The sequence below is a fragment of the Sminthopsis crassicaudata genome, chromosome 1 (assembly GCF_048593235.1).
Source record: "Sminthopsis crassicaudata isolate SCR6 chromosome 1, ASM4859323v1, whole genome shotgun sequence".
Classification (NCBI taxonomy): domain Eukaryota; kingdom Metazoa; phylum Chordata; class Mammalia; order Dasyuromorphia; family Dasyuridae; genus Sminthopsis; species Sminthopsis crassicaudata.
This window is the reverse complement of record NC_133617.1, coordinates 494993500-495005727: the sequence shown is the minus strand read 5'-3', so window position 1 is coordinate 495005727 and position 12228 is coordinate 494993500. Positions and strand designations below refer to the sequence as shown.

The 12228-nt window shown below is 34.4% G+C and overlaps 1 protein-coding gene across 6 annotated transcripts in view; it reads right to left on the bottom strand.

Annotated features, from left to right (window-relative positions):
• Positions 1 to 12228, bottom strand: part of LOC141550609 (aldehyde dehydrogenase 1A1) — an 81387-nt gene that overhangs the window by 11204 nt on the left and 57955 nt on the right. For all 6 annotated transcript variants that reach the window (XR_012484645.1, XM_074281426.1, XM_074281427.1 and 3 more), the window contains 3 exons: positions 8410 to 8512; positions 6089 to 6273; positions 827 to 991 (listed from right to left, as the gene is read on the bottom strand). Coding sequence is in view for 5 of the 6 variants with exons in the window: in XM_074281426.1 (XP_074137527.1) it covers positions 827 to 991; positions 6089 to 6273; positions 8410 to 8512 (453 nt within the window). In the remaining variant the exon portion in view is untranslated. The remainder of the gene's footprint in view (positions 1 to 826; positions 992 to 6088; positions 6274 to 8409; positions 8513 to 12228) is intronic.

Below are 12228 nucleotides of genomic sequence, written 5' to 3'. Positions count from 1 at the left end.
GGTAGTCAAGGACATGGAAACATTAGCCTGATAAATAAAGGCTGTGAAGTGTTCATCTCTACAGATGCTACAGCCACAAACAAACAAGTAATTTGTTCTGATTGGCTTAATTATCTGCAAACCATGCAGTCAGGGCACTGGATTAGATGGCATCCCTAGGTCTGTTCCATGTATAAGATTCTTGGTTTTTTAAAAGTTGACCTTTTTCCTAAAGATATGAACATTTTAAGGCAGAAGCTTTACAAAACAATGCATTTAAAAAAATTTAAGTGAGAAACAATCTCATTTGTTACATCATTACATTGCTGGTCAGAGAAATGGTTCAGTGATAAAGTCAATGCTAAATCAAGTAAAATCCTCATTTCTACAACAGTCATTTATAAAGAAATTATAACAACATTAATAGATCAATACAACATTCTTGGTTTGCTCTTTTTAAAATGGGTTCAGTGTTTTAAATGATGATTCACAAATTGAGGCCAAATCAGCAATTCCTTCCATAAGGGGAATTATTATAAGGTTTGGCAAATCCTTAATCATGTATATATAGCCTTTTATTTTTAAAGGTTTCTTTTTAACATGTAGAGAGAGCTTTTTCCTTTCTATTCTCTGTGTATATAGAGCTGAGAACTGCCATGCAATAATACATAGTTATTGCCAGATGGTTTAGGTGACGGTTTCCCAGCCTAGATGGTAACAGCTAAAACTGCATCAATGACTAAGAGAGGCAAATTAAGGTGAAACAAAAAGCAGAGTGAGGTATCTGTTGGGAGAGTGTGGACAAAAAAGAAAGGAACTTCAAAAACAGAATGTAACCAAGTCTTACCTCTTCTTTGGCGATGCGCATCCCATCAGTAACGTTAGAGAAAACTGTGGGCTCAATAAAGTAACCTCTTTCTCCCCATGGTCCTCCTCCACATTCTAGTTTGGCCCCTTCCTTCTTTCCACTCTCAATAAGGTCAAGTATTTTGGTATACTGCTCTTTATCAATCTTCATGAAAATATGAGGAGTGGGGCCGATGTGAGAAAAAAAGAAAAGAAACTTCAATTAATAATTAAGTCCTTCCTGAAATTGTAATTTAAAAAGTGCAAATATTGCTAAAAATCAAATATTACATCAAAATAGTTTTCTTCTCCTGGATTTTGTTTTTTTTATTTAATTATACATCTTAAACTAATGCATAAAATGTTAATTGTCATTGTTGTTGATAATAAAACTATTAGTGTTGAGAAATCATATGGCTAGTTAATTCAAATTTTTTTTAAACACCTGCCAAACTCAAGGGTGAAAAGATACACCATGTTTAAACAACCTCATTTGGTTGGCCTTTAGTATCTTTATGAATGCCCAAAGTTTTGAATTCTAAACCATCTTGCACTAAAATCCTTATGGAAGCATAATATAATTCTGTCAAATTATGATTTAGCCAGATTATAGATTATAGAATAGATTATAATCTATTCAAAGATGCTGAAAAAGTATAATAAGGAGAAAACCCAATTATACTGACTTTAATTTAGTAGAGTTGTTTAGATCTGGGACTACAATTTAGAAGGGTAGTTGATCCCAAGTTCTTTTATTTACTTCCTCTGCTCTCAGATTAGTTCATATAATATTTTTATTAAAATGAATGTCACTGACATTTGCTTTTAATTTTTTTCTATTTTAAATCCCAATCATTATAAGTATCAAGTAGGCATACTTTATTTTTTTTTTTTTTTTTGTTTTGTTTTGTTTTCTCTGAGGCTGGAGTTAAGTGACTTGCCCAGGGTCACACAGCTAGGAAGTGTTAAGTGTCTGAGATCACATTTGAACTCGGGTCCTCCTGAATTCAAGGCTGGTTCTCTATCCGCTGTGCCAACTAGCTGCCCCCAAGTAGGCATACTTTATTAGCCTGTCTTTTTTTCTTAGTCCCTTGTATGATCCTATTTACTAAATAAATCACTTCATATTTTTATAGTTGTTCATTTCAAGTTTCATTTAAAGATAAATGGTGAGCACATGCTTGAATATTTTTAAAAACCCAGGCATAATTCTATTTAGAAATTTAAGAATCTGTTGACTGATATGAGCCTGTCAGCCTAAGAAGTTGAAGATTTGTTTTCAAGAAGATGATCTTAGGAGATATTTATTCAATACGTTCTTTGTGGCATTAAAAAAAATAAGACTTGGGTGTGGTGATGCGCCAGCCTTCCTAAGAAAGAACAAACTGGACTATTTCAAAATGGAGTACGTTTAAAGCTCTCACATTTATTAGCAGTGGAATCAGAATCATTGTGGCCAATACATTTCTAGTTCAGGCAAAGTAGATTGTTTCAAAAAAACAAAAAACAAAACAAAAACAAAACCCACCCAATTATCATAAAAATATATTCAAATATTCCTATCTTCATTATTCTTTCTTACCATGGGAAGATTTTTTTTTTCTTTCCTCTTCTTTTATTATGTAACTCATGTTAAACCATAAGAGAATAAGAGAGCCAAAGAATACATGGCAGGCTTCCCAAAGTAGGGCACTGGTAGATCAGTTTCTCCTGCTACCACCATTATTAGCTTTTAGGAAACCAGACAGTGAACTCTCCACCTAAGAATACAACTTTGCCTTTCCACTTCAGATCTTTCAGTTGTGTTCTATCGCCATAATACCAATTGCCTATAGGGGGTCACTTCACAAAAAAAGCAGGATGATTGGGAATATAAATTTAAAACTGGAAGAAACCAATGAGGTTATCTAGTATTACCCTTTTATTTACCATGGGGAATCTAAAGCCAAAAGAAGTCCCAAGTTGCAGAAATAGTAGGTGGAAGAGCAGAGTATCAAGTCTAGTATGTTTTCTAAATGACATTACAAATTGTAACTTAATAGATTTAGAGCAGGAAGCAATCTTATGGGCCATCTAGCCCAGTTTTCTCATTTTAAATAAAGGAAGTTGAAGCTTGATGAGGTTAAGTGAATTGCCCTGGGTCACAAGGTAGAAGATCTGAAATTTGAACTCAGGTCCTGTGACTTCACACCCAACATAATTTTCTTTCTTCTACACGGCTTCCTCCATTCTGCAGACTAGTTTTGTCTGCCCTGGTCACTGGTGGTTTGGAGGTTGTCCTTTGTTCTCGAAAAGGACCCAAATGGCATCACTATGTTAGACTTGAGTTTACAGTGTGTCCAACTGTGGCTGATCAGACCACGACAAGCTCAGAGTGCTCTTCCCCAGCTCGGACACAAATAGTTCCTATGAACATTTGGGGTGGCTTCTCTAACTTTAGTCATCTTGTGTTTCTTCTGAGCTATTCTGTTTCAATTCTGCTTTGTTCATCAAGCAAATAAATAATAAGGGCACATCATGCTGGGAGGTGGTCTGTCCACGCTACCCATGTCATGCAATCAATTCTAAGGCCTTGGTATAATGTTTCTTTTATCATCTCAGACTATAAATTTTGGAGACATACTTGACATTTTCCTCTTCCTTTTATCCTACTTCCCACTATAAAATGTCCTTCATATTTGATCCTTCCCCTCCATTCCTGCTACTATCATTCTAGTCCAATTATCTCAAGCCTTTTTACTATTGCAACAACTTTCTTTCTTCTCCAACTCATTCTGCATATAAGAAGCTTATCAGACTAATCTTTGTAAAATATCGCTTTCATCATCTTTACCATTTACTTCATCAAGCCAAAAATCTTCATCTTGGCTTTCACTTTCAAACACCTTCATAATCTGACCACACCCTTTATTTATATGTTACTTTAGTTCCCACCACTCCCCATATAAGTACCCTCTTCTCCACAGGCTAGTCTTTTTAATGACTCTAAAATATATATCAAGCTGTTGGTCACCTCTTTGTTATTGCTCATGAAATTGCTCTTTCCTGGAATGGTCTCTCACACATGTGTTTTTTGGTTTTTTTGGCTTTTTTTTTGGTTTTACAAATTCCATCATTCCTCAAGGCCCAGCTCAAACCCCCTTTTCTAAGAAGTCCTGTCCAAATTCATCTCTTGCTTTTCTGAAGTAGATTAGAGGCTTCTTGAGAATAGGAATTGGAACAGAACACTGGATTTGGAATCAAAGAAGCTGATTCAAATTCTGTTCCCCAGTTTGAGTCATGGAGTAATTTTAGGGTTCTTCATGATGACAGATGTGTCTGAAATATTCCAGACTTAGCTAGGCTTGGACTAGGTCCCTCCTGAGACTCGGGGAGTTGTTAGATTACTAAAATTGTGGGTAAGAGAATGGATTACTGGATCTTTCATACAGTTGACATTGCATAATCAATTTCAGGTAAATATTCTCAGTGCAATTCTCAGTGAATTCTCTCTCAACTTTATTTTATTTTACAATTTTGTGGTCAGATTTAAACACTAAACTATAAAAATTTTTCTTTTGTCTTTACAGTAGAAAAGAGTCTTAAGAACTGACCCATCAAATGGGAGGATGAAGCAATAGGCCAAATCTTCTAAGTGAATGGAGTCTGCTTTATGATAAATTCTTTCCCACAATGACAACAAAAAGGATTTTTAAATTGTGAGGAAGCCCTAGGGGTGTTTCAGGCTTTTTTTTTTTTTTTGGTCTCAGCATACTTATTGGTTTAAATGCAATCTATGATAAAATCTTTCATTATTTTGGGGGATTAAGGTCTAATGAGCTGTTTGCCTACTGGCAGACAAACTGTTTCTTAGAGAATTATATATTCTTTCTTTTGAAAGCAATAAAACATTTGAGTTTTCTTCTAATTTCTAGGTCCCTTAAGTCTATCTAGTTGGGAGAACTGCAATTTGTGTTCCATAGCCAGCTGTCTTGGGTTTAGTGCTTTTAAGTTGGAGAAATTCTTCTTTATTTCCCCAACATGCATCTTTAAAATATCTACTCTGAAGAAATCAATTAAAATATATATATACCCTTGAGGAAATCCCTTGAAAATACAGATGATAATTCTTTTTTCTGTCATTTTCTGATATTCTGATGTAAGAGATCAAATCATAAAACAAAATTAACAAATATTGTGATTCCCCTTTACTTACCAAATTCGGTCAAATTAGTCAACTTCCTTGAAAAAATATTTTAGAAGGATTGGACAGTTGCAAAATGGCAGAGATAAAATGGAAATACTGCTTCATTGTAAAAATGTCTATGTGTTGGGACATTTTTCCATGAATAAAGTCGTCCAAATCCTAAGAGTTTTCTGTTGGGTGATTTGGTTGAAAAAGGAATAGCGGTTATGGGTCTCTGTTTTTCACTTGGAGTAATAAAAAAAATAGAATTGTTTGGGTCTACATGGACATGGGAGAAACACAGGGATTTACTTCAAGGAAAATCAGTGTGTATTTAAATTATATCATGGACACAGGTGGAGAGACAAACTACTAAATGTTTGATATAGTCAATCTGAAGAAGATGAGTGGTACAAATAGGAAAAGGAAAAAGTCTGAGAAATAAGAAAAAAAAAGTAGTTTGATAATATATATATATGAAAATTTTTTTCCCAAAAAAAAGCAGCCAACTTGCTGAAGAAAAGACTTGGCTTTAGTAGCCCAAATGAAAGGTACAAACGATTATACCTTGCATGTGGTGGAGGGGGACATGACCATCTTCAGGAGTGACTGTGAGGTGCTGAATCAGTTGATCAGAGTAACTGCAGTGTTTAGAGTAGAAGTAACGTGTAAACACAAAGTAGCTTAACATATTCTGTGGACATTAAGGGGAGAAAAACAAGATATCTGGGAAGAAAAGAGTGAATTTCACATAGTTTTCATTTGGTAAACAGAGAAGGCAAAAGACACTGGTGAGAATTTGTTTCAGCCACTTAATTTGGTAGTATTTTATAAAAGTAGAAAAATTTTCTCATAGTCTTAATTCTAAATTTGCCTTAGTTGTTTTCAAGAGTTAGTGTTAAAAATATGGCAAGAGGAGCAAAGTCTGGAATTTTAAAATATCATTCCAACTTGTTTTCCCATCAGTTTTCAAAGATATCAAAGAAGGAATCATCCTCATATCTAAGAACAATTAGATCCCTATAGAGAAAACGCAGTGAAACTCATACTTTATTTTGCGGTGTGATTTCTATCGTATGTACTTCCTCATTTACCAACCTGCGGTCCTTGTTGTACCCCTGGATTCAGAGGATCCCCAAGAGTGTATTTCTTGGCACGTTCTACACTTCTCTGGACAAACTCATCATAAATTGATTCTTCCACAAAGATCCTAGATGCTGCTATGCAGCACTGGCCTTGGTGGTAAAACACGCCATGGTGCGCAAATTCCACGGCATTATCCACTGTAAATGAAAGAGTGCAAAGTTGTAGGTTAGTTGCAGAAAAAGTATTCTCTGCTAAAAGTTGATCTTCTACAAAGGATGGTCAGAGTTCAAATCCAGCCTCAGACATTTAGTTACTAGGTGACCCTAGCTAGTCATTTAACCTCTAGTTTGCCTCAGTTTCTTCAAATGAAAAATGGGGATACCAACAGCACCCCTCACAGAGTTGATGTGAGGATCAAATAAGATAATATTTGCAAGGCATTTAGCACAGTACCTTGCACATAGTAGGTACTATATAAAAATTGTTTACCCTTCCTATCTAGAAAACAGAATGCTTTTTGACTCCCTAAAATACAGAGCAGATAGTATAAATGAATTTTGGAATTGTTACCATTTGTTTTGGGATCTGCATTAAAACTGGGTAATGGAAAAAACAACTTGAAATGGCTGTTAAATAGTATCAAAGAATCAGTCTGTAAAGATTGGAATAATCAGTCTGGAATGGAATAAAGTACAAACAATAATTGTACAATTATAAAAGTGACATCTGTGCAAGAAGCTAAAAATTACTTAATACTTGAAATCTTTTTTTATTTTTGCCTCCCTAAAACATCAAATGCCTCAAAAAAGTCTTTCAATATAAAACTCTACTTGTTTGCACACTATGTAGAAAATGGCATGAACATTTAAAAATAATATGGGAGTTTTCTATTTATTTCTGAAAGTGAGAGGCAGCTTAGTTTGGTGGCTAGAGTCCTGGACTTGGAATTGAGAAGACCTGAATTTGAATCCCAATTTAATCACTCACAAGTTGTGTGGCTTTGGTTCTTGGTTATTTAGCTTAAATCTTAAATCTTAATTTCCTCACTGGCCAATTGGGAATAGTAATAACACCTCCCTCACAAAGCTGGGAGCATCAAGTTATATATGTAAAATAATTTGTGAAACTTAACACACTATATCACTGTTGACAATTATGAGCTATTACTATTTAAATCAAAATTTAAGACAATGCAGCCTTCTTTAAATTTTAATCATCCAGGAAGCTGAAACACAACTGTAGGATAATTTATAATTTTTAAAAATCCCTTTACTAAACTATTAAGATTTACTTATTTCCTGCCCCCAAAGGAGTTGCATCTTATTCAATAGTTTTTGGATTAGAAGCTTCTATGATAACTCTGCTTTAGTACCAGATTTTATAAGATTGTTTAAAGCAAAAAAAAGGTGCCATTTTCTCACATGCTTCTCACATTAAAAAAAAAAAAAGCCTTTTAAAAACACTAACAGAAAATCATCATCTAGAAAGCTATACAGGTAAAATATAGAGGGGATCATGGTAGAATGTAATGAATCAAAGGGCCAAATGTCTTTTAGATTTGATTTTAATAATCCTCCTGTTGTTAGTGCAATGTTAGCTTTTCATTTGATTCAATCTATTATCCACTACAAATAGAATTTGGATTTTATTTTTTTTTTCCCATTCTTAAAGAGATTTTAGTGGAATGTGATCTCTTGATTACTATAACATTTTTAAAAACTCAAAATGAAAACAAGTCTACAACATATATATCAGATTATATAGTGTATGTATATATATAGTATGTGTGTGTGTATATATATATATATTCATAAACACACAGAGAGAAAGAAAGGAGGGAAGAAGGGAAAGAGAGAGAGAGATTAGGTATGGTATGCACTTATATTGTTATTGCTGAACACATAGAACACCAGCATGGGATGGAGCTTGAGAGTTATTTTGTCCCACTCCTTTATTTACAGCAGAGAAGAGAAGAGAAGAGAAGAGAAGAGAAGAGAAGAGAAGAGAAGAGAAGAGAAAGAGAGAGAGAGAGAGGAGAAAAAGAAGAAGGAGGAGGAAGAGAAGGAGGAGGAGAAGGAGGAGGAGAAGGAGGAGGAGGAGAAAGAGTAGGAGGAGGAGGAGGAGAAGGAGGGAGAAATATGATTTGCTGAATGTGTATAATGATAGAACATGGATTCAAATCCAAGGTTTCTCACTTCTGACTTTAAGGCTTATTAGACTTACTCAAGATTGGAAATTAACTCAGCAAGATTCACTGAGAATTTAGCTCAACAACATTGGTCAGATGATACAAATCAAGGGAAAAGAAAGATAAAAATATTAGTCAAACTCACAATCAGCATCAGCAAATATAATGCAAGGGCTCTTTCCCCCAAGTTCCAGGGTAACCCTTTTCAGATTGCTCTTCCCAGCAGCCTCTTTGATTAGCTTGCCAACCTGAAATGAAGCATGAAGAAGGTGATCTGAGTATTCTTAAAAAGTAATGTTTGATTGAGATTTCCACTTATATAATAAAAAGAGAATCATGTCATTAGAGAAAAATAATTAAAATGTCCTATTACAGAGTATCTTACTTCCAATGTTAATATATTTTTAGTTATAAAAGCTTTCTTTGCCCAAAGACACATGGTTTTAAGGAAGAAAAGTGTGATGTGAACAAAAAAAGTAGTTGAGCAAAGTGTAGAGAGGACAGTTGGGAATCCCAGAGCACAGGATTAGGATTGAGAGCTTCTTATGGTATTTTAGCATGTTCTTATGTACCACTGTTTGATGGGTCGATGATATCACAATTAAACTTGAAGTGAGGGATCCATATAGATTCAGTGGAAAGAAACTGGACATCATAGCATCTGATTCAAATTCCAACTCTGCTACATCTTGCAAGTATGAACAGATAGTTTTCAGATGAAGAAATTGGAAGCCATTTATAATCACATAAAAATGCTCTAAATCAGTATTGATTAGAGAAATGCAACAACTCTGAAGTACCAATTCATAATTATCAGATTGGCTCATATGACAGAAAAGAAAAATAATAAATGTTGAAGGAGATGTGGGAGAGTTGAGATATTAATGTGTAGAAGACTGGAATTTTGGAGAAGTATACTTGGAACAAGAATACTTACAACAACATGCTAACTCAGTAGAATTGATGAGATGATGGTTCTTTAGTACACATATACTTAGTACTTAGCCTGGTGATGTAATGGTTCTCTAGTTCACACCTACATAGTGTGCTGTAAGGATGTAATCATACCAAGGTATTTAAGGGCTTAGAAGGACTAGAAATGAGACATTCCATTTTTGACCAGCCTCATGGTGGCTCTCCTGCCTTCATCGCTTCTCTACCTAAAGACCAAAGCCTGTCCGAAGGACCTCCAGAAAGCTAGCCCGAACATTACATTGATGCACTGTTGGTGGAATCATGAACTGGCCCAACCATTCTGGAGAGTAATTTGGAACTATGCTCAATGGGCAACCATACTGTGCATATCCTTTGATCCAATAATGACTCTATTAAAAAAAGAATGGGGCAGAACCTATTTGTACAAAAATATTTATATTAGCTCTTTTTGCCATATCCCTAATATGTCAATCAATATGTGTTGCATGATTGCACATGTATAATCAAATTGCTTATTGTCTCGGGAAGTGGGGGAGGAGAGAGAACATTTGGAACTCAAAATTTGTTTAAAATGAATATTAAAAACTGTCTTAATATGTTATTAGGAAAACATTATTAAAAAGAGAAGTGTGACAAAGTCTTTGGTTAGAATTAGATAATATCTAAGGACATTTCCATATAAAAATCTATGGCAACTTTTTCATTTGTAGCACAGTTTTCACTATTCTATGTAAATCCTTATTGAAATCAAATCAGATCCCTCACTGGCCCCCAGAGCCATTGTAAGTTTTTCTACTACTGTGCCTTTCCATAATCTTTTCCTCTTATCTAGAACATTTAACTTATTCCCTCCATTTTAAAAAAAATTAGATATTTATTTTATACATATTGCTTTAGGAATCATGTTGGGAGAGAAAAATCAAAGCAAAAGGAAAAGCTATGGGAGAAAAAAAAACCAGAAAAAAGAAGTGAACATTGCATGTATTGATTTACATTCAATCGCCATAGTTCTTTTTTTCTGAATGAAGATGACATTTTCTGTCCTAAGTCTATAGAGGTTGCTTTGGATCACTAAATTGCTGAGAAGAACCAAGTCTTTCACAGTTAATCATCACACATTCTTGCTGTTGCTGTGTACAATGGTTCTGCTTGTTTCACTCACCATCAGGTCATGTAACTCTTTCTAAAATCAGCTTGTTCATTATTTTTTATAGAACAAATAGTATTCCATTACCTCAGCCATTCCTCAATTGATGGGCATTTATTTACTCATTTTCCAATTCTTTGTAACCACAAAAAGGGCTGCTACAAACATTTTTGCACATGTGGGTGCTTTTTCCTCCTTTATGATTTCCTTGGGATACAGACCTAGTAGAGGCACTGCTGAGTCAAAGGGTATGCACTGTTTTATAGCGCTTTGATGCTATAAGTTTTCCCTTATCATCCTGAAAAACAATTTCTTATTCATCTGAATTCCTATAGTACTTACACTATATATTTGCCACAAAATGAAGTTTTTTTGTATATCATAACCTAGTTCCAACACCTGCCTTTTGGCATCTGACATCTTATTCCCCAACACTTTGTTGGGGTATTCCCCAACTCCCCAGTATTCCCCAAAGAGTATTCCCTAATACTCTTTGATCTAGTAATACTAGATCTTCCTCTTGCTACTCTTCTTCTACCTCATCCCTTCCTCTTCATCTATCTCTTCTCCTCCTCTTCTGGAATATAAGTTTTGATTATTTATACTCCATATTATTGGGAGTGTTGAGTACTAAATTTTTTTCTTCCCTACTTATAATAAGTATTGTTATTTTTTGTTTTGGAAAAAAATAACTTTTTGTTTCATGCAGTTTTCATTTATGATTTTTTGAAATACAGTTTTGTAAAAACAGGCTTTGATAAAGCCCACTGGGATTCAAATAGAGCTACTTCACTGTGTTTCAAAACCCAAATCACTGGCTCTCACTGAGAGGTCAATATTAGGCTTGGCCCAAGTCTTACTTGCTCATTGTTTGAATTTTGATGGCTCAGAGTAAATGTAAACAGCAATTGTTTCTGTTCATTCCAGAAATTCTGTGGGTCTTTCCTTCCCAGATTTTTTTTTTGGGGGGGAGGTAAAATAGGCTATCTTTTGCCTCAATTCTTACATATCATTTAACTACTGAATGGGTATTGCCTCAGACAACTGAGAGCTGGGGAAGACCTTAGTTTAAAAAAGACTAAGTTCTCCTACTGCATCTTTGGCCGTCATCTTACTGGACTTTGATAACTAGAGGAGAAACTGAGGCTGATGACTTTGTATGCCTATGCCTCCTTTAAGTCCAATTAACATGTAAGACATCACCCTCCTGATGTCATTGATCCTCTAAGTATGAAGGATGAACAGCAATAACAAAACAACAAACCCTTTTAATTCCAAATATTTTCCCTTTTAAAAATTATTTCCTAATTATCTTGTTTTGTATATATTTATTTATATATTGTTTCCCCATCATAGTATAAGCTCTTTAAGAACATGAAGTGGTTTTTTTGTTTGATTTTTAAAAAACTTTTTGTATCCTTGGCATTTATATAGTGCCTGGCATATAGAAAATGTTTAATAAATGTTTATTGATTGAATAATTCCTCTGTCAATCAAACAATAAGCTTATAGAGAATCAAGATTGTATGCTATAACTGTTTCCCAAAGGACCTCACATGGTAGGTGCTCAATAATTGTTGATTAAGTGATATCCTTTCCCTTCTTTCAGAAATGAATATCCTTTTTAATGTAAAGAATTGGAAAAGGAACTTTGAGCCCAAGGAGGCAGTTTTTAAGAACTTGCTATATTCTAGGTACTGAGCTAAAGGGTAGAGGTACAAAAACAAAAATAAAAAAGTTCCTATTCTCAAGAAGCTTAAATTTTATCATTAATGTAAGCAAATATAATCAAGTATATATAAAAGCCAGGTATATGCTGGCACTAAATACTTTTTTTTGGGGGGGGGCAAGTTCCTCAGAAATCCATATTCTTAATAATCT